Genomic DNA, 23,321 nt, shown 5'->3' with positions numbered 1-23,321 from the left:
CTTCTGGACTCACTCCAACAGCCCCATGTGCTTCTTGTGTTGGGGACTCCAGAGCTGAATGCAGTACTCCAGAGCTGAATGCAGTATTCCAGGTGGGGTCTCAGAGTAGAGGGGCAGAACCACCTCCCTCGACCTGCTGGCCACACTTCTTTGATGCAGCCCAGGATATGGTTGGTTTTCTGGGCTGCAAACAAACATTGCCGACTCACATGAGCTTCTCATCAACCAACAGCCCCAAGTCCTCCTCAGGGCTGCTCTCAATCCATCCTCCGTCCAGCCTGTACTTCTGCTTGGGATTGCCTTGACCCATGTGAAGGACCTTGCACTTGGCCTTGTTTGATACAGTAATCTATTTCACAGTCATCTTGTACTACTTCATTCAGTAAAAAGCTTTTTCTGTTTTCCAGCAACTTCACTGGGAAGTGAGGGTACTCAGCACCTACCCCTCAAGTACATGTTCACTTCTCATTCATGACCGAAACCACATGAAAAACAAAACAGTTGCTTTAAAATTAAAACAACTACTCTAAAGATGAATATGTCTAGTGAGGATGTTAAACAAAAGAACATAGCTTTAAAAAAGTTCATACCGAACAGGAGTCTGTGGAAGAATAAGATTAAGTTCCTCATCTGGATTATTTTTTACCGGCGTCCTCTCCAACTGTGAGCTACAGAAATGGAAAATAAACTTATGAAGTACTAATGTAATTCAAAAAATAATGTTTATATAAGATTATTAATCTGCAGAAAAAGCTATAGAACATATTTTTAGAATATCTAGACGTCCAACCACTCCAGTTGTTAAAACAGTGTAATTTAAGTTGCCAAGTAGATCTGCTTTGAGCAGAATGTTGGACTAGATGACCTCCAAAGTTCCCTTCCAACTTCATTTATTTTCTGGAATTCTATTTATAGCAACTTAATTTATATGTACCACTAGTATTAGCTCCATTTCAATCTAATTTTAAACATACGTATTTTTCTAGCATAGATAGTCACAGATTCACACCATCTCACATTAGGTAAAGTGGAAATGTTGAACCACTACAATTTTAGAATATGACTAAAAGAATTCAAATACATCTGTATTATTGAGCAGCATGAGAGAATGTGCCTGGGCACTAGTACTCAATTCCTTACTCTGCTAAACCATCCATGACATATTTCTGTTCCACACAAACCATCATTCCCCAAACAATTTGCGGGTACAGGTCAGAAGTCAGAATGGGCTGAGGACCAGTCTCTGCAGGCAGCTTCCAAATGTCACCAGCCAGTTTTAGGATAGGAGGAGCTGGACAGTGAGGACCCAAGCCATTTCATGCCAGCTGGCCCCAGAGCCATAACACAGCCTCGGGCATATCTAATCAAATAGCATGATGTGGCCTCAGCCACCTCCTCCTCCACCTCAGCTTCCCCAGGACAACAGGGGTCGGCACAGAGTAGAGCTTCAGAATCATTTTAGGTAGAGTCAGAGTCATATGTTTTCTAATTATTTAAGTGATAATGTAAAGCAAGGCTGGTGATGCCAGAAACACCTTAGCTGAACTACAAAACCTAAGAGGTCAACAAGATACTGAGATCTTCACTGATAACATGAGGGGATGAAAAACAATGCCAGTTCACATTTTCTGTTATGAAAAGAAAGCAGTAAATGGAAATATTACCATGCTATGACATCAGGCTGTAGAGTTTCATCATGATCCAAAAACAATCTTGCATCTATATCTTGTTTTTGAGATAGAGCTCATCATACTGTTTTGAGAGAACTTCAACCTCAAAAAAAACATAAAAAAAATCCTTTATTTCACAGGAACATGTTTGACAATTTACTGAATAACATAAACTAGTCCTACTTCATTAATACAAGGTTGAAATGCTGAGAGAATGACCTTGAAGCTCATAAAGTCACTTCTTACACAACAGCTGAAACATAACCAGTGGAAAACTACCGTTTCCACACGCAAAGATTATCTTTTATAAGAGAAAACAATCCAAGATCATGAGATTTTTTTTTGAAGAAATGTAGGTCTTGACACTGTAAAAAGCTAAAAACAGCTAGAGTGGGAGACACAGATCTGCAAATCAAACTAACATTTCCAGGTTTTTAAATCTTTCCTTCCAGTAAAAAAAAAAAGTGTCTCCAGGAGCAGGAAATGTAGTTGTCCTTGGAACAGCCATCGGACAATCAGTCCCTGTCGCTGCTGGTTTAGAGATGAAAGCCAAGACCCAAACTCAAACCTTCTTGTTCTGAATATAAGAACAGTTTCCCCATTTCATATTAATATTTGTAGCGGCATAGCTCTTGAGACATGCCTATTTCTACAAAAACATAGACCATTATTTCATATCCACATTGTTTTTTGAGTTACTGTTAAAAGTTTCTTAGTTGATTGAATCCCACATCGAGAGGACTTCATTTTGCATAGAAAAGTTTGTTGGTTTGGGGTTGAGTTTTCTTATTTTTTATTTTGAGTGACTGACATCAACTGGATTTCTGAAATTTTTTTTTTATCAGGGCTAGATACTAGCCTCCACTTCAAATCTGCTGCTGTGCTCCTGCAGAAGTAGGCAGTGACCTCAATTGTCTGCTCCCTGAGCCCTTAAGCATACTAAATATATTCCAGTGAAGCACTGGCACAGGTTGCCCAGAGAAGCTGTAGATGCCTCATCCCTGGAAGTTTTCAAGACCAGGTTGGATGAGGCTTTGAGCAATCTGATCTAGTGGAAAGGGGGGTTGGAACTGGATGATCTTTGAGGTCCCTTCCAATCCTAACCATTCTATGAAATAACACTATGCTCTAGCAAATTCCTGCTAGAAAAACAGGAAACAGTGCATATGAACTCACATTATTCTCCCTCTAATCCTAAGATAAAGAAAGCTGCAAATACCTCCTACACAGCTCTGTTCCTCATCCCCTCCTTTTACCTTTGCCAAACGAATTTGCTCCAAACTGATCTCATGGTTAAAACTTTGAGACTAGGACTATTAAAATCAAAGATTATCTTTCAATTCCTATTATTACTTTTTTTTTATTTAAAAAGTTCATTATCTTTCCATTTTTCATTATCTTCTGAATGGCTTATGCGTTTTGTCAGAAATATTTCAATATTTCATAAACTTCTAGAAAATTCAGACTCTCACTGCAAAAACCAGTAGCTCTTAGATAAAATGCCTGTGGCTGGGCTAACTGGGAAGAAACCTTCAGTCAAAAATAAGAGTTCTGGATCAATCTATTTATCAGTTCATAAAGCCTGATCATCAAACATACAGTGAAGACAAATGAAATACCAACATTAAGCCTCAAAAGCTTTTCTTGTTTTGGAAACAGTATTAAAATTTCTTGAAAGCTCGGTGGTCAATTTAAATGTCCCATATTACTAGCTATTGTACTGATGATCTCAGCTAGGACTGATGGTTAGCTGGATTACAGGTATCAGATGACTACCTCTGAAATATAGCTGTAACTTCCTGCTTTGTTTCAGAATATCCCCTCAGGCACTCAATTTTCAGGAGCAAGGATCATGCGACTGGATTTTTCTTCAAACACATCATTTTACACAGCTTTCACCAGCAGAGTCCTAGACTGGTAATTTTGAGACTATGCCTAAATTAAGCAGCCTTGGATGAAAACCCTCACTGATTTGAGAATAAGCTGTATAATGATCTTTGCCTGGAACTTCATACAGGGCTTCTCAACTACACATACCCATAAATTAAAAAGTCTAAAAAAACCACTGATAGCCTGAAATTCATTTGGAGGAGATTAAGATCTTTAGTAGGTCTTGTATTTTGTTCCCCATCCATACACCATGAAACTTGCAGACCTTCAGTCTGATAAACTTTAGAGCTGCTTATTTTCAGGTTACCACATCTACTGGTGACACAGAGCTAAACCTAATCTTTTAAGAAAGACGGATATAAATACATTGCAAGAAGTTACCAACTGAGGTGCATTGTTGCACGCAATCACATAGAGGTACTCTGCGGTATCCAGGCTACAACTCAGTAAGATGAAAGCAATTCTACACGGACACAGCAGTCCGAACTCTGCCAGTTGTGGAACTGAGTCTAATCTTTTGAATTTCTCTCCAACATGACTACAGTAATATGTCTCAATTATATTTAAAATAAGGTTTGTAATTTAAGACTGTATGCATTTATAGACTAACTTCAGAGAGTTGTATTGTAGACTAATGGCCCCACTAAGATCATAGATATGCAACTCCTATGTCATGTTTTGCTTTGAGCAAAAGCACTAGTTCAGCCTCAGGAAATTAATTTGTTAAATTCAAATGTAAAAACTAAATATACTCCATGAATGCTGGAATCCCTGCTAAGCCACATTCCTGAAAAACAATGCATTTTGTCAGATGATTCTAGAAGAACCTATTAGAATTTCATCAATGTGTAAAGAGAATCTTAAATAATTTGGCATGAAGTAAAGCACTGTTGAACTGTCTTAACTTACCTCTGGTAGTCCATTTGAAGCTACAATACCAATAGAATTCAAGAAAGGAATAAAGCTTGTGAAATACACATTCTTGACCTGAAAAAAAAGAAAATCCATAACATTAGCAATGTACAGAGGTAGCCACTCACACACTGTTTACAGAAGTATTGAGATTTAAAAAGACCATTTAGATAAATGTATATTCCAGATAGGGTTCAGTAGCAAGATTTAACAAACTTTAAAACAGAGGCATTACCTCATCTAAATTACAATCATGCTCTTTGCAAAGGACTTCAATAACTTTTGTATCGGTATCAATTGGTTTTGAAGTACGTGTACTCCTGTTCTGACCTCTTCTTGGAGTTCGAGCTGAACCATTTACAGTCACTGCAGTCACAGCAGACTCTGGAAAGATAGTCAGAACCACCACAAGGTTAGAGGCGTCTTAAAAAAGAAGAGATTTAAATTTTTAAACCTAAGAGACTTAAATTTTTATATGATTTTTCAGGTCCTCCTCTTAAATATTTCCCTTTTCATCTGTTCAGTAAGAAGCCTTTATATAGAAATCTATACAAAAAGAAAATTAATTTTTAAATTCCCATATCAGTATTTGGACGTTTTGGTTTTAAAAAGCTATTCAATATAGAATGTAATAGCAGTTTTTTTAAGTAACTTTGAATAAGCATCTGTTTTGCAAAGCTAGGAAACCCTTATCTTTTCACAGATCAGTAATTATTTTTTCTATGCTTACAGAAGTGTAAAACAAGGAAAGAGTAACTGCGCCCTGCATGTCTGAAGGCTAATGAAGTCACACAGGGCTTAAGTGCTGGTGGGAACCTGGAATATGGCTCAGCAGGGAATTCTTCCTTTCCCTACATACCCGCAGGCAAACAAGTATGAACAAACAAGTTCACCTTGAAGAAGATAGCAAAAAAACTTAATTCAGTGAGGTGTTTCATTTTGTTAAGCTCAAAGTAGACAGCTTTAATATTGTCAGCTTGAAACAGGTGAATTACATTAATAACACACCTTGACATCAATATATATTGTTGATTGAGAACTGATACTCTAATCAGTATGCTGTTCTCATCTGTATTTGTATTTGATAACTGCTCTGAGAAAATCTGCCAAACTATACTGCTGGGGTGGTTGCATCTTAATCCCCTCAACCTTAGTCAGATCATATAGCTTGACATCATTTAGCACAACATGAAGCCTCTTGGTCACGAGGATTTGAACAATACATTGTGTTACTTGAACACTTGAACTCATTACTAGAAGAATGAGGCATTGTGTGACAGTTTACACAGCACCTGCACATACTACACAGCTTCAAGTTAAAAATCCAGTGCTTTACGCTTGACAGCGATACCCACGTTTGCAGTTTAGTCTGAAGTAGGAGCGTTTCTTTTCAAGATACAAGGCACAGAACCAAACTGTTTCTAATAATGAGCTTCTAGTTGTCTTAGTTTCACTTAAACAAATCAGGGTGAATAAAGCTTAAAACCAGTCTGTTTCAATTCAGTGTTCTTTGAAAATATCTCCATTTAAGCCAACTATGGCTTTCCAACATTTGAAATAAACAGTAGCATGTGTCTGTCCTACTACAACAGACAACTTAAAATCAAACTAGTACTGGAGGAAGACAGGGATTTGCTTGCTACAAGTCCATCCTTTCACACTATTTATTTCTGCTGGCATTAAAAGAAAAGTGAGTAAGTTTTGGTACAAAAAAACCCAGGTTATTTGTTCAAAAAAACCCAGGTTATTTGTTCTTACTTGCACCAAATAATTACTAGGGCAGATAAATATCTTTCAAAACATGAATTTATGGAATATAGCAGAGAATATATCATCTAACCTATCACACTCTAACGCAAGTGGATATTTAGTTATGAAACAAAGAAATAAAGCAAGCAGATTTAGGCTATGAATACTACTGTCAAATCCAAACACAGCAGAGGATAAAACTTAGTATCAAAAAGTTGTTTTCTACACACTGGGGCTCCAAATACTTTAGTATATCAGTTCCATAGCTTGCAAAAAAAATATTCAACAAAACCAGAATTCTGTCTTTGAAAGTTACTATAAATGCTTGCTTTCTCTGCCTTTTTAGTGAGGTTTTCCAGGTTTTAGGTATAAAAACTGAATACACAAAAAAGTTGCTGCTGAACAGAAGTTTCCATAGTGAAGACCCATTATATTTTTGCTTAAAATAAGAGACACTTGCTAATAACAAAGGGGATGTAATAAAAGCAAAGCTATCTACATTTTACCTCTACCATTTTGTTTTAAGCTACCACTGCAATTAGGCTTTCTATCCACCATATACTCCTTTTAAATGTCTGTATAGTCCAGTACCTTGTACATTTCTGTTGTCATCATACTGTTTATGTCAATGAAATAACAGAGTCATAGCACCATCTTCTCTTTTCTAACTCAAAGCATACCTAACCACTAGTTCACCTACCCAGAACCTGAATTTTTACCAAAGTAAAACTGCTGTTTTAACAAGCCCCTAAACAACTTGTATGGGCAGAGGCCATAGGAAATGATGACAAGAACAGAAGAAAAAACATAATTTATATTAAATACACTGCCACATTCAGATATTTTAATTCAAGTTCACTATCATCTAATTTTAACTAAAACATTGCAAATTCCATTTTAATAAGCTTAAGAAGTTTCCTTATGTTAATTATGAACGTTAGCATGACTCTAATAGAAATTTAAACCGATTTACTTACTACTTTAGTGAATAAAAAACTAAAATCCTTACTGTATGGTTCCTTGAGCATAGCAGGAGGTGACAGTTTGATAAAATAATCTAAGACACAGAGCAATAATTGGAAAGAAATCACCAGGTCATCTTCCACTTGCAACACTTTACCTGCAAACATTTAAAAAGGTAAAGAAAACCTTTGTGAGATGTTTGACTTAATTTCTGAAGTAATTTGGAAAAAAAAATATTTGAAAGTTAATTTAATAAGATGCACTACTTTTAGAATTCAGAAAGCATCATACAGCATGCCAGTGTTCTTTAAAGGTTACTGATTTTAAAACTCATGGTTCTTAAGAGGTTGGTTGCTTTACAGATAGCATACATACAAATAAATCTACTGTGCACAAAATTCCTACCTCCCAGTGCTCCTTCCTGATTTCTGTTTCATTTTACTATAGGCAAGTAATTGTGTAGACTATTTTACTTACAAGAATCCCTTATTTCTGTGCAATTCTTCCTCACTTTCTTTTTTCTGGTGTTACAAAATCTTTGTGATAGCTGCCAAGTATTCAGAAAGCAGGAGTTGCTAGTATACAGTGAAGAAAAATTCAAAAGAAGCTATCACACTGCATGCTCAGCCTGTCAAACTTACATGAAATGATTTAAGTCACACAAATATTAGCATGAAGAGCACTTTTAAAACTATAATATTCCAGTTGTTCCCAAATTATGATTCAGATCTACAGGGCCATTCCAAGATGATGTGCATTGCCTCAAAAAATTTGGAAAGCCAATACTGATTCAGAACAGCTACAGACTACTACTTGTGCTCTATTTGCATGTGTAATTTTTGTATTTTTTTGCCTCGAAATTCTAGAATTAGTAAACATCACCTACACTCTCCTGTGACTTCAACTATTTGCTGTAAGTTTTAGCCTTCCTTATTCTCAAGGAAAAGGCAGAAAAACTAGAAAAACTTTGTGGGTTTTGCTGGATGCTTATGCTTAGAGAAACCTAGTGAAAAAGCTCCATGAAGCTCAGCTGATCCAAGACTGCTTTCAATGGCAGAGATGTGCACACTTCACTGATAATACAGACCCTCTGGAGTAAGCAGCAATTAAGATACATGATTCATTCCTTTTTGCAGGAGTAGTACAATGAGACAGGACTCCTTGGACTACTATAATTGTTTTATCACTCAGCTTTAACTGGAACTTCAGCCTTTTCAAGGAATAATCGTAGCATTCAAAGGACAACTTCAGGGACTTATCTTAAAATAACACCTTATTATTAAATTTATTTTATTTATATTATATACTTATAATATATATAAGTCTATTAAAAAAATTCTGCCAATCTTTTCAGGTAATCATCCATTATTAAAATATTGGCAGACCTTTAAAGTAAAAAAGAAAAAGAATTCTTAGAAAGTTTAAAAATTATATATTTATATACAGGATGTAACACAAATTAAAATAATAGCCAAATTGCATAGAAAGAAATCTTACTGAGTAGCTACAAAAGCCACACAAACAAAACATTCTAGGCCTGTGCTATGCATATTTGTAACAAGGATGCTATTCTCATACTGCACATGTTAAATAAACCCACACTCGCTTCAACAATAGTCATCAAAATAACTCCTTTTCAATCAAAACTCACCTTTTGCCAGCAAAAAGTAATCCAGTAATTTTTCAGGACTAATACAGAACTGAGTTCAGCAGAAATCCTGTAGAGACACAAAAATAAAGAGTTTGCATTAACAGCTCTGTAATAATTTAGACTATAATTTCTAAAAATATGCTTCAGTCTATGGAACAGCTTAAGACAACATGCAACGTTTCCCATATAGTTAAGTTAATTAATTATCTCATTCCATTCCCTACGTAATTATGACCACACATTTGAAAAAAAAATTAAGTCTCTGTAAAGCCGTTCAAGAATCAGGAAACATCTGTATAATCCGTGGAAAAGAAAGTGAATGTGGATAATTCACTTAACTGTTACAAGCTGTTTTCTCTCGTGCCTTTGACTAATGCCCTATTCTCCAGTGACAGCATGAACTCAAGCTCATTTGGGAGTTGCTAAGGCATCTTTTCATCTATTCATTTGTTGCTATGATTAGGAAGCTCACTCTCCAAATGTTCGTTTCCACCACACCAAGACACCCGCCATTGGGTGGCGATCCTTCATAAAGGAAGTTATCAATTATATCACTCTGCAGCTTTCATCATCTCTCACTGAAATTCAAAGTCCCCACTAAATCTAAACCAAACACATGACATACTATGGCTTAGGTATATCTTAATGGGTAAAAAGATAAAATGCTGACATGTTTTGTATCTTATCTTGACAAATACAATTTAGGAAAGTCAAACTTACTCACTACTAGGTTGTTCCAGATAAATAAGGCCACAAGTCCTAGAAAACAAAAATATATTCTTATTTTTGAACACTTTTCTGAAAGTAAACTATGCAATAACTTTGACTTCAACGCAGTAAAAAATAGGCCAGTTATTTTAACTTTAAAAAAACACTGACTCTCGGAGAACAGACCAAGTACAGCCCTGCCAGAGTTGAAATAATGCTGTTGCTTGCATGCTTATGTCAAAGCCTAAACAACAAAACAATTTCACTTTGGTATAATAAAATTTGTTATTGTTTTCTTCCAGAAAGAAAGGATTTGTATGTACATTGTTACTCAGTGGCTTGTAAAACACAACAAAGTACATGCTACAGCTGTGCCAAACACAATAGTAAAGATTTTAAAATGGCCTTTTATATTTCTGCAATTTTACTGAAAGCCTTGTGGTGTAACATTTCTTCCTAATTATTCAAGGTACATGTCATTTCAAGAAATAAATTCAGTTTATTCAGAAACAAAACAGGAAAAAAAGATATTTCAAGTCTTGCTTGAACAAAATTTTTACTGCAATCCAAGTTTCAAGAAAGTAAGCAAGAAGAGTTAGAGGGACAAAAACAAACATGCCTGTGTAAATCTGCAATGACACTTTCACAGCCCAGAAAGACTTGCAATGAGTAAAACAAAAATTTACAACTTTCATAGAACCTCATAGCTTTAAGGCAATTGTAAGCTTTACTAAAACACTGTGATATACACATTACCCAGGATAATGGTAAGCGTAATTGATTGGACTTTGAAAAGACAAATAAACTCAGATCACATTTATGCCTTGATCCCATAAACTACCAAGGGGTGACCTGCTACCCCTTTCAACGGTCATTTAAAGGATATTTGAGAGTCTTTTGTGGTTTAGGAGGCAAAAACATTACAGTGACTCAAATGTCTGTAAGTGAAAAATACCACAGCTTTCTGAAGCAACGGTATTAAAAAATAGGACCATCACGGAATGATGTTTCAATATGTAACAACACGAAACAGTTTTCTAATGGTATACACTATAGAGAATGTCACAGACTGATTAGAAATTGCCTCAGAGGATATCAGATCTTGCCAATACACATCTGTGCTAGCACATTTTAGCCTGTAGAAGAATCTAAAGTCTTTATCATCTCTGTCTTCAGGTTAAAGCACATAGTGTGGCAACTTACCGGCATGGAGTAACAGCAACTCAAAGAAGCATCCATTTGAGAATCTCCTGATGTTCAAGACACACGCAGAGAGCTCTTCGCACTCTGCCATAAGCGCATCCAATTTATTCCATACAAAGAGAATGACCCTCAATTTTCATTGTACAGTCAGCTAAACCACTTAGGAAGGTTTGCCTTGATGACAAGTGAGAACTGCTGACAGAGCAAGCTTTGCATCACCTCCAGACATTGGAACAGACAGCCTTCAGTTCCAGATCTCGGAGAGGGAGACACTATCTTATTTGTGCTTTTCTTCTTATCTTCAGATCCTTAGAAATCTTATCAATAAGGTCAAGCAAAAAAGTTACAATAAATTAATAAGTAACCAATCCTTATGTAAAAAGCTTAACAAAGAGACTAGCTTGTCATGCGCTCTATTATTGTTTGTACTGCAACAAGGGGATTGTTTAACTAAGCATTGTAATAGTTATGTAATGTAAGATGTGTTTATTCAATGCATGTAAACAGTTCCATTTCACTGTTCTGTAATATTGGCACATAGAGTTTAAATGGGCTCTTCTAACACACAGTTTGAAAATCTAAATACTTAAACATTGACAGCCATAAAGAATTCAAAATTTCAAAATGAAAAACGTATACTACCTTTCAAACTTGTGGTATAGTGCAAGTAATACATCATATTTCTTTTTCAGCCTTGATACAGTGCTATCAACTTTAGTGCTTACAGTGTCCATGTTAACATCCACCTCTTTCAGAAACTGAAAAAACGTGCATACACTGAAAAAAGGGGAAAACATGTCAGATTATCATAACTGAGAATGACCATTATGCAATAGCTCTTTAAAAACCCCAGCAAAACCCACTGCCTTACTTCACTAGACTCCAGCACCTTCTTACTACAACTAGCAGTGACCAAGAACCTTGCTTCAAAAAACACTACTTGCTTATCTTGAGCCCCATATACCACTTTTACGTTTTCCAGATGTAAGAAAACTGTTAAACTAGGTAGCACGAGTCTCTTGCAATACGGGCTCTACTACAGAGCAAGGATAGCCTCACCCTTTGGAAATACTATTACACAGGGGACCAGAGTTGTTCCTACTCGCCCATGCAATATTATGGTCATCAAGAAAGCATTTTGTTGTTTTGTTCATAACCAAAATGAGCAGATTACTAAAAATTAAGGAGGAGGAAGCTATGAAATATTCAACTATTTCAACTATATCAAATACATTTTGATCCTTTATCAGAATATAGGATTCTGAGAGATTTTTTTATTTTTGTCAGATTAAAAAATAGAACATAAAACCAGAAGTTCATTTGGGAATTCTTTTACTGTGGAATGAAAAATCTTTCCAATACATCTATGTAACTCTAGAGGATCAGACAATTGGTAGAGATCTCTGCCAGACTGACCTTATTGCTGACAAAAAGCCCAGGGTTAACAAGCAATTGAGTATTGCTAAAATAAAAATTGGCAGAGTAATAGCTTACTCTTCGAAACCCCAAGGGAAAAAAATTCCTTCAGTTTGCAGCACAAGTTGGTCTGTACTCATGTGGAACACACTGAATGTTGCTGCACAAATGCAATTAGATTTCATCCACACAGTTCCAAGTCAGTCAAGACAGAAGGCATTAAGTCAAAACATAGGACCTGACCGCTGCTCTAGGAGACAACACAAGGTAGGAGAAGCATGGAGAAGACTAATCGTAACTGATGACTTCCAAGAAAAGGATATTTAACCCCAAGCCTGGGGTTACCGCCACAATGTGCCTGGTGTTCTAAACACACAGCAGTTACTAGGCAGATGGCACTGGAATCCTGTTCCTCAGATGAGTTTAACACAAGAGTACATCTATTGCTGGTGTCACCTAAATTTACCTTAAAAATAGATGCTGTCCTATAATCTTAATTTCTGTATTACAAACTTAGTGAATATCTAAATATAACTTTTTACTAGGGGATGGTTACTGTATGTGGAAAGGTACAGAATTTAGACTAGAATTAAAGTGTTTGAAAAGGCAGCATGCTGGCAAAATATTGAAGAGTAACATTTTTTTTCCACTTCTTGATTTAGCACGAGCCTAATATTGGCAAAAAGATTTTATAGAAAATCTCAATACAGGGAAAGAAAGGAAAACATTTTAAATGTAATTTAAATCAAGCTAAATTGATTAAGACTTTAGGTCAAGCAAGAACAAGAATCAGCTTTGTGATACAATGAAAGCCAATTGCAGTCGAATCAAACAAGTATCACCATTCTCTCAACTAAAATATGACAGCAAGACTCCTAGTTTTCAAAAATACTCAGTCATTTCCATAAGTAGCCTTCACATTAAAATTGACTGGCCTGACAGGCATGAAGATGGCTTTAAGTTAATTGTTGAAATCTAAATTCACTTACCTTATGCTTATACTTTTCAGAAGCTCTGTGAAAGTGAACGTCATTTCATCTAGATCAATCGCTACAATAAAGATACAAACTCCCCATGTTTCCTTCTTTTTGTTATAAGCCTTTTAGAAAAAGAGAAACAGTTTTTATTTTTGTTATGCATAAAAACTGGGTAATTTATAGAAAGCAGTAATTTGTCCAAATTAAATTAGAAATGGTGAAACAAGATATCCTCAGGGAAACATTTGACTATGACAGTCAATTATTTGATAACTGAAAACTTTTAAAAGTTTTACATTGCGGATGAAAGACCAAGCACTTCAACTCTTATTCCTACAGCACAAGATCAATTTTACCCAATACAGTAAAGGTTCAAAACAGAAGCCTTAGTTCCACTGAAAGTTTAAAAAAAAGTAAATCATGGCTTCCATTTTGCATAAAGTTACAAACAGGATCTATATTTGACCATAACAGGACATTGAAGGTTAAGGAATCAGGAGAGAAGGATTTGCTCCTTCCTAGAAAGAAGGTAGCCATAAGACAAAGAAACATAAAATCATCACAAGAACAAATAATACTCATGAAGCTTATCTCCAGCTAGGTCTCAACCACTTGTCACAGCTGAACCACAAACCCATCTCTTTGTTTAGTAAAGCATGATCGTAACAAGCACCATCAGGCGTTTTCCTACCTCACATCTACACTTAAGGTACCTGTCTTCTGTACAAGCTGTAACCAATCATCCTTCACCAAAGAAAAGCCATCCCACAATAAGAGACATGCCATCCACATGGAGGTCACTCTTGATGGTTCACAACCTAGTCACTTGGAGTCAGCTGGGCATCAGTTATGATTCCAGTAGCCTTTCACCGAAACAGCATCTCAATGGAAAACCTCTGAGAAGTCGTGTTTTGTAGAAGTATGGAAGTAAAAACCCAAGCAGGCATAGCACAGATTTTGGAAACAAATCTATTTTGCAGACAGAACCAGGCATGGGTGCAGCGCTGCAAGACTCCCAAAACCGCAAACTTGTGAAATACTCTTTGGACACCTGGTGTCCTCACCTAAGGCTCACAGCCTGCGCTCAGCAAAGGAGCAGAGCTTGAGTGCACCTCTCAGCAGCTCTAGGTCATATGTGACATCCATCAGGGGATGGAGATGAAACAGACCCCTGGGAGCGAGTGAGCTGAAATAGCAAACTCCAGCTCTTCTACACTGCTTAGTTTTACTCCACTCCCTGGCTATTTTTTCATCCTTCTTCTTAAGGAAGAAGTAAGTATTTCTTACTTTCTGCATTCCTATTTGAGCATTTCTATGAATCACGACACCTCGTACAACAGAAAATGATTTTGAAAGAAACTATTAACAGGTTGAGATGCATTTGATGATACATAAAGGAATGGATATTAACATCAAAGAGTCACTGTCTCCTTTTTTACTGGGAATCCTCACCTTTTACACATTTTATGTACCATCATGTACCACCAGCCACGTAAAGATGAGGAAAAAATTGCCCTTGAGGAGGGTTTGCAAGACCAAAAGGTTTTGCTAAGAGACATGCTCCCACTGCCTCAGCCAGTCTCAACAATCCTTTGCTGACAGGTACAACAAGCTACCAGGCACGTAAGAACCAAAAACATCCTGTAGGATGGGGATGCCTATTTTCCTGCATTAATATGTCTGTGATGCATTGTAAAAAATCTTGCAGGTTAAGGCTAGCTAGTGACCTACCAAGAAAGGATGACTACTCATTTACTAAGGACACCACTGCCACTGGCTTTGGCTGATCCTGTTTAATAAATGAGCTCCTCTCACTTTGTATTCCTGCAAACTCAGACTATGATGTTGTTCTGCAAATGCAACATCTCAGTGCAGGAGGACTGAGTGCCAGGAAGTCGTGAAACTGTTCCTAGTTTGCTGCCTATCCAAACAAAGCTAGCTCTATCCTGGGATTATGAATGCTTGAAAGATATAGTAATGGTTTATTCGGTAAGAGGGGGTCTCATTTTGCAAGAACGGTCTTTAAACTCCTTACCAAACCAGTATGGTTCATGATAACAACTCATTTATCTCCACCATTAAACAAGACAGCAGCCAGTCAATCCACTAGATTCAAATCATTACAGTGAATCAAACACTAGTAACAGGACTACCCCTACACCCACTGCTAGTGTTACAGGATGCTTTGGGCACCTTCGCCTCGACCAGACAGAAGATGCTGTTATGACTGCTGGCCTAACAAAAAAACCTAAACAGAACCCAGGATAACAGGTTATGAATTTTTTTCCAGTAGCAAAGAAAAAGTAAGCAGCACCTGAGCATGCCTGCCTCTTAGTATCAGCTGTGTGAGTGAGAACACCAGACAAGGCATATCCCACCAGCTACTGCTGGTTAAAAAAACCCAAAGACACACATAAACTGCAGTTTCCTCAGAGTAAGACTATCCACCCATACCCGTATGTGAAGATTTTAGTGGGTTTAATACATAAACAAACATCATTGGGAAGGAGAAAGGGAGAAAAGATAAGGATAGGTCTTCCTAGCAAGTCAGACTCCTGAGTATTCTCTTCCTCATATCCCTTCCCTCCTAAAGCTCTCAGACATTTTTCAAGTTCTTTCCTACACAAATGAGTTAAAGCTGACTGCAGAACAAACATGTGGCAGCATTACTCCGTTCAACTATTTTGCCAGTGTCGTAACTCCAGGGGAGCCAATCCTATGGCACAAATTAACAGTTTGTTTACAGCCAAAGCCAGACAATTCTTCCCAGATGGACTTGAGGGCATGGGAATGGATGTAAGGCAACTTCACAGCCAGAAATGAATTTCTGAGGATTTTCTTCTTGACCACAGTCTGACTCAAGATCTTCGTCAATGATTGTCCTTGGCTGTCAGTCAGTTCCAAAAAGACGACTTTCAGTAACCTTATTTCAATTCATGGTGAATCAAAGCCTACCAATCACCAACTCAAAGATTATTTAGCACCTAGTCTACATAGATTTCTTTCATTTTTTATCTAGGATTCTGGGGAATCAATGCTATAACTTTGGGTAATGTAGCTCAGCTCTGTTGAATCAATATAGTTTTCTGTACGAAAAATTCTAAAATGCTTAAAAACTCTTCCAAAATACTTATTTCTCATTCTGGATTTACTCTTACTACTATTTGATCTATTTTTAGCAGATCACCAGTTTGCCTAAATCTAGTGAAACCAACCTGGAGGAGTCATAGGCTTAAAACATACATCAAACTGAACTACTGTGAAATGGGATCCTTGCCTCTCTTCTTTCCAGACGGTGTTGCAAAGTGTTGAAGGCACCAACAGAAAAATTCTGTTCTCTATCTCAAAGGTTCTCCAGTGCTAAACCAGCCCCAAGGAGGCCGTGGCCAGAGGAAATCTCAGTTCTAGTTTGCAGCTAGAATCGCAGGACAGCCCCTCCAGCACATTGCAGTTGTAATGATAGCCCACAAAAGTGATCCAGGAACAGAAACCTCAAAGGATGTTGCATAAAAGAAGGTCAAGAGAAATATGCAAAGACAGACAGGTACTTGAATCAGATGAAAGGCAGGATGTCACACTGTAAATACCAAAACCTAATTTTTGAAGGAGAAGACGTGGAACTTGTTGGCTTATCAAAACCCCAGTCACCACATCCTAATCAATACAGACAACTAGCTAGATAGTACAACAAACATTCACAGATATGTTTATGATCACAGAGGGGGAAGATGGCAGGGCAAAAGGAACCAAGAAACATTCACAAAAAAAAAATTGACTTGTAGGAAAAATGTCCTAGAAAAAAAATTCTAAAAGTGAATACTGTACCCACTGTCTACATATAAGAAGTTCCATGTAAAGACAGTTAGATCTCCATTTTTCAGCAATCACATTTTTAAACTCCCTACTGAATACTGTCTGGAATGGAAGATGACCATTAGTTCTCAACAGATTAAATCAAATCAAATACAATATTAGCTAAAAGTAACAGACATCAATGGAAAGCACTGAATTGATGAAAATGGTTTCCCATTACACTTTTCTTGCCTGTAACGAGGCTGGAAGGGACATCAGTCTTTCTCCAGGGTGGGCAGAAGATGAGTAAAAAAGCAACAGTGTGTCAGCTATGCTTTCAAAGTGCAAGGGCACACCACATACAGGCAATGCATCTACTATTAAGATACTGAACACCACCAGCAAGAGGCTATGGTGATGATTTATGTTTGCTTCAGGACTTTCAGTAGCTCTTTGTTTTTTGTTTAATAACAGAGGATCCTAAAGTATCTGTAATTTCGCTCAGCCACCCAAAGCTTCAGTGGATTCAAGTTCAGTTTAGCTGCAGTTCTACAAATAAGAGTCAAAGCTCTAGACAGAAGAGATTTTATCAGCTCATATGGATTTTATGCTTCTGCCAAAAGGAAGAAGCCTTCTGTGGGTATTTTAACATGAGGATAAGGTGGTTTACCAACTACAATGTTTTCTTTTTCATAAGAAACTACAACCAAAAGGAACTGAATTAATTTAAATGTGAAATGTTATGGATTGAGAACATTTAACCTGCTGATCACTAACTTTTTGGTCTATATAGAGCAACCTTGCTATATTTGAGAACTCATTATTTCATTCCTCCACATAAGCTACAGACCATCTTTTAAGTTTTCTTCACCATGAACATAGTTCAACTCTTGTGTAGATCAAGTGCTCTGCAGTATTTACATACCAGTGTAAGTCACTAGTTGGAGAGAATTTCAGAATGTAAGGTGAGCAATTAGAAACAAGGAAAGATGACAGACATCTTCATAAGCTAGAGACTTTTGGGGCCAGGGGAATAAGGCAGCAATTATACATTCTCACATCCACAGGGTACAGAATAATCACCACTGGCATGAATTATATCACAGAAACAGATTAGTGTAGTACTTGAGGAAAAAAATCATGGGCAAAGAAAGTTAAACTAGGCAGGACTAACTATGCAGACTACAGATCTTTCATCATCAGAATTTTTTAACAGCGAGTTAGACAGACACTTGACAAAATTATTTGGGAATTCATGAGTCGGAACAGCTGAACAGCAGCAGAAGAGTGGGCCACATTTCCCAAACAGTGCTATGAACAGCAAACAAAAAATTAAGCTCCTACCCATACAACACATACTATGGCAAGTTGGGCTGAAGAGGTTTAAGCACACCAGACCCTATGTCTCGAGGACCTTGGCAGACAGCAATTTCTATCAATTTCCTCAACCCCTTCGGTTTTCTTTGCCGAAGCTTCCAATTTACTCACCATGTCATCTGTTCCTCATATTGGTTCCTTCCAATATATTAAGCAACAATTCACTCAAGTTTCTTTTTCCTGCTTACATCACCAAATATTCTACTTCAGATTCTCATTTTGTTGTTCTTTACCAAAACAAACAGTAGCAGAACATAACAAACATCCTGAACTTTTTCCTAGCAGTATTAGTACGGCTTCCAGGACCTCTCCTAGTCTCTCACACCAACAATCACATGCTGCTCACCAAAGTACATTAGTAATTCCACTAAGTCTAAATTACTCTGTCTAGAGTACTACTGATTCATTACACAGATTTCAGAACAGTTAAAAAAACAGAGTACTAGGGAAACGCATCAGAGTCAATTTTCAAATTCCACAACTGTTAGTGTATAAGAGTTTTGAAATTAAGACAGTAAAAACTACAACCTTTAAAAAGAAACATTTTTTTTTACCTGAGTAGCTCATTTTGGTATATAAGAGAACAAAAGTCCTTGTATGACACTAATGAAAAAGCTTTTATATATACACTTCCACGTTTACAATAAACTTGTGCAGGGGTTGACCAGATATAAAAAGAATTTTAAAATAAAACACCTTTCTGGTCATGCACCAGATACCTTCCTTGATATCATACGCCAACAGTGCTGATTCAGTATGACATTTCTAGAACCAGAGTTTGTCTCAGAGATTTCAAGTTATGATTTGATTGTAGAAGAGTGTAATTAAATTCTGCTGTCATAGAGGAAATCTTACCACCATATTTAACACACAGTTGTAGTGGTTTGAACCATCTTTCTGCAGGTCTAGTTTTTCTAACTACAAGTCAGCCTCAATTTTCCAGAAAGATCATGTAACCATCTCTCTCCTGTCACCTTTCTCCTCCTCCACACCTCTCAGAGAGGTTCAGCTGTTTCAAGGATTCAAGGCTCAACTGTGATAAGGTGCAGTCACATTTCTTGACTCAAATTGCTGTAGCAACAGCTAAGTTGAAAGCATTGTAAGAAAAGCTACAGTGCAGAGCTATGCAAGATAAGAAAGGTGAAATTTCAGAGAAAAGTAGGATCATTTGCAGCTCAAAGATTCAAAAGAAAAAAATATCATTGTGAAAAGGTATGACATCCAAAAGGAAAAAACAGAAAGTCAACCAGTTTTGGCAGTGCCAGTGGCTTCAGTGGTGATGCCACAGAGGATTTATTCGAGGGAACAGCAGATACCAACCTTTCTCCTCCCAACTGATGCCTGCTTGGCCAGCAAAGACTCTTTACATGTCTCACTGGAGCACAGGCATACTTAGGTTGATAGGTCATTACATCCTAGAAATCTTTTGTGTGCATGTGCCAAAACCAACTGCTTTATACTTTTAAGCTGCCTATAAGTTGTTTGCAGAGTATCTTTGCTCAAAAAGGACAGTACTAACAGATGTTTTCACTTTAAGTCACTAAATACTCATCAAGCAAGGACATAGCAGGTGTTCAGACGAGGTCCAAGCCCACATTTGCAGTCTGAATCTCTGCCAGTTACCACAATACCTTATGCCTAGGCCATGCTGCTTCCTAGTTAGCACAACAAGTCCCCTCCACATCCTCAGAGGCTTGGCAGGCACAGTTCTCAGATCAACCACAAAGAACAAGACCAATGTGGCAGAGAAAGTACAGTTTCAGGTCTTCATGCTCTGTAAATGGCTTGAGAGCACGATCATTAGATGCTCTATTTCCATCAGTTGTCTGATGATTTAAGCTGCCTCAAGCCAAATCAACTACAGGGTTAAACAGAAGTGTTCTGGTAGGTACGTCTCAACTGATGTCCTGTTGTTCCCGTTTTTGCTTGAGAACAGAAAGCTGCTACATAAGCAGCTGCTTCTGCTCCAGTTCAGAACCAAACAGGTTAGCACTGAACCACGTTGATGAAAACATACACAGTTGGTGCTCACAGGACAAACCCTGGGACAGCCACTCCAACACATTACCTTTTCCATAGGGGAAAAAGAGCGGGCATTTAAATACAGCCTCATCCCGAGAAGCCCTGCTCCTCACGATAACAGCTTGACTTGGAAAGAGAAGCTGCAGTTAGCCAGGCTGTGAACTTGCTTGACTTCGCAAACAAAACCTGCACTGGTCTCAGCTAAAAGTTGCAACTCCAGTGCCCACCAGATCCCCATGGAGGTACACACTCGTCAGCTTCCTCATTTCAACACCTTGCTGATACATCAGAAAGTGCGAGGAAAAGGCCTGGGATTGAACTACAACGCAATGCAGACTTTTTGCTATACACTGAAAGGCTCTTAGGATAGGCCTCAATTGTACTTTAATTGCAGGACAGTAAATATTAGCTATATGTCATTATGAAGATCTAGTCATTGCCCTGTTCTGAGCAAGTAAAGGAGGTCATCTTCAGATGCTGAAAGGAAGAGTTGCAAACGCTCTCTGTCTTATCTGGCCACTGTCAGGTAATGATCAGCAAAAAGAAAATTTAATCTGTAAGTGAAATTTGCAGAATTTTACTGAAACCTGTTTTGTTTTCTTTCACTCAGTAGAACAAACTACTCCTGTTTCAGTTCACACAGAGGAGCCCAACTATGCTTTTAAGTAAATGTTCCCTGGGAACATCCGTGGCCAGAAATTGTATCTGTTACTGAAAGAGCTGTACACAGGCTCTCCCACGCTGTTAATGTACTGTGTTGTGAAACTCAAATGCACCATGAGCTGGTATACCCTACTGCGGTTTAAAAGCCACAGAAAATAAGGTATTACTAGTGACAGCAGAGTTGTGGTAGGTCAGCTCCAGGTGCAGAAGAATAAGCAGAAGTCAAAACAAATACACAGATACTAGCTCACACCGTGCGAATGAAATACCCCAGCTAGGTATTTTTAATCTAATTCAGGTCTCTATAACAAAGCTTCGGTCATGATTTAATTGTATTGTAGCTGTTTTCCGAGTCAGCCTGTTGAGACAGCAGTAATACACTGAGAAGAAGAGGGGAAAAAAAAATATCAGGAAAGGGCATAGCGTTTTAATCTGTTTATACATGCCCAATGACTAACTTTGAACGGAAATACCTCAACGATAAGTACATACAGATTAACATTATGCAGTGGAAAAGAGTTTAACATACAAACAACCTTTTCTCTTCAGAGCCTATATAAAGCTGACTCAGACATATTTGAAATAACTTGCGGTTTGAAGAACTAGCAGGTTATATAGCGTTGTTTTCTACTCTCGTTTATTAGTAATCTAAAAGACTTCTTGACTCTTAGACCTTTATTAGAAAAAAATAACAAAAAAGGGAGATATAAAGCAACCAGTTTACACAAACAGGCACAGGGTGACATCCAGTTTCAGACTAACTGTACTTGGAAAAACACAGTCACGTTGCACAAGCCTTGGTTACAAGGCACTCGGCCCCCGCTCCGGCAAAGTTACAGTTTAATTCTCCAACCCGGGCACAGGGCAGACCCCACCGGAGGGATGAGCCCCGCGCAGCAGGTACTCACTAGAGCTCCATCCGCCGCCGCTAAACTCTCGTATGTCACCCACGCTTTCTCCCTCACGCTCTCCGACACTTTCAGCGTATTACAGAGCGCGACGAAGTCAGCTTCGCCAGTTTCCAGCCTAGGAAAAGCCAAACACATCACTAGCAGGGACGGCGCGCTGGCTACGTACCGGCGCACCAAGCTCCGAGGACGCACCAGCTGCTGCCGGACGCCCCGCGGTGACATGGCCCCACCCCGAAGAGCTCCCGGGAAGGGGCACAACCCGGACCCCCCCCCGCCCCCCCCGGGCACAGAGAGCCCCGGCAGCGCCCCGGGCCCGCCGCCTCCAGCCGCGGGGCAGCCCGGCCACTTCCCCAGCCCGCCCCGCGAGGGACGGGACGCTCCCGGCCCGAGCGGCGCTTACCGGGGGGCGGCAGGCGGCGCGGCGCCGCTGTCGGGGCTGGCGCGCTGGCTCCTGGCGGCGGCGGCACCCGCCCTGCGGGCGGGCTTGGGCGGCATGGCGGCCCGCGCGCGGGCGCCGGACCCCGCCGCTCGAGCCCCCGCCGCGGGCGGCAGTCACGAAAGGCCGCCGGCTCCGCTCCGTTCCTCCCGGCCGCCCAAACCGCGGGAAAACTGCGTCACCGCCGGCAGCCGCTCTCGTCACTTCCGGGCCGGCTGCTGCTCCACCACACCGCCCCCGAAACGGACAAGCCCAGCGCGCTTCGGTACCCGAAGAAGAAGCTGCCCGCGCCCGCCGCTCAGCCAATGAACGCGCCTCTATCTCCGCGCTAGCCAATAGGAGACGGCTCCGCTTCGCGCGTCCCGGCAGCCGGCGCGAGGGCGCGCCCCGCGGCGCGAGGCCGCCTGCGGCAGCGGCGGGATGGCGGCGAGGCCTGGCTGCCGGGAGGTGAGGGGGAGCCCCTGTGCCCGACGGCGTCTCTCGCTCTCCCGGACACGATTTTACAGCTGAAGTGGCTCAAAGGAGAGGACTCCGCAAGGGAGACAGCAATGGCATCCGCCTGTCTCAGCTGCGGGTGGCAGGTGGCTGAGGGAGAAAAGCTTCCTCGCAAAACGAGCACTTCGCAGCCCGGGTGTCAGAGACCCTCCAGTCGCTCCAGAGACTACCGCCCAGCAACTTCTGATGTGTCAAGCACTCAAGAAGTTGGAGGCAGTTGATGCATCTTCTCCATGACACAGGAAGAACCGTAGACTTAAATATAAAAAGAAATAACTATACAGATGTAGAGCACGACATAAACTACAAATCCTTTATGACCATCTCTCAATCTGACATTCATCTGAGTCCTAACTAAAATACTACTTTTAACACTGTGCTTTACAATTACATTTAAGGTAAGAAATTCTCCAGTCTTCAGAGATCTTCAGGCTGAGAGAGTTGGGATTGTTCAGCCTGCAGAAGAGAAGGCTCCAGGCTGATCTT

General features: G+C 39.2%; 2 protein-coding genes across 2 annotated transcripts; both read right to left on the bottom strand.

Moving 5' to 3' along the window:
* Window positions 1–1,681: 1,681 nt before the first annotated feature.
* Window positions 1,682–7,288, bottom strand: LOC147529444 (retinoblastoma-associated protein-like). Its single transcript, XM_086620610.1, has 4 exons — window positions 7,231–7,288; window positions 4,708–4,856; window positions 4,470–4,547; window positions 1,682–1,773 (listed from the first exon to the last, which is right to left on the bottom strand). The coding sequence occupies exons 1-4, from the start codon at window positions 7,247–7,249 to the stop codon at window positions 1,720–1,722; spliced, it is 300 nt and encodes a 99-aa protein (XP_086476736.1). The 5' UTR covers window positions 7,250–7,288; the 3' UTR covers window positions 1,682–1,719.
* Window positions 7,289–7,308: 20 nt separating this feature from the next.
* LOC147529443 (retinoblastoma-associated protein-like) lies at window positions 7,309–22,126 on the bottom strand. Its single transcript, XM_086616154.1, has 6 exons — window positions 21,902–22,126; window positions 13,152–13,261; window positions 11,389–11,523; window positions 9,556–9,594; window positions 8,836–8,902; window positions 7,309–7,341 (listed from the first exon to the last, which is right to left on the bottom strand). Exons 1-6 carry the CDS (start codon window positions 22,124–22,126, stop codon window positions 7,309–7,311), a joined length of 609 nt encoding a protein of 202 aa, XP_086472280.1.
* Window positions 22,127–23,321: the final 1,195 nt, after the last annotated feature.

This window comes from Tauraco erythrolophus, chromosome 1 (genome assembly GCF_009769465.1).
Source record: "Tauraco erythrolophus isolate bTauEry1 chromosome 1, bTauEry1.pri, whole genome shotgun sequence".
Lineage (NCBI taxonomy): Eukaryota > Metazoa > Chordata > Aves > Musophagiformes > Musophagidae > Tauraco > Tauraco erythrolophus.
This window is presented reverse-complemented; position numbering and strand designations above follow the sequence as displayed.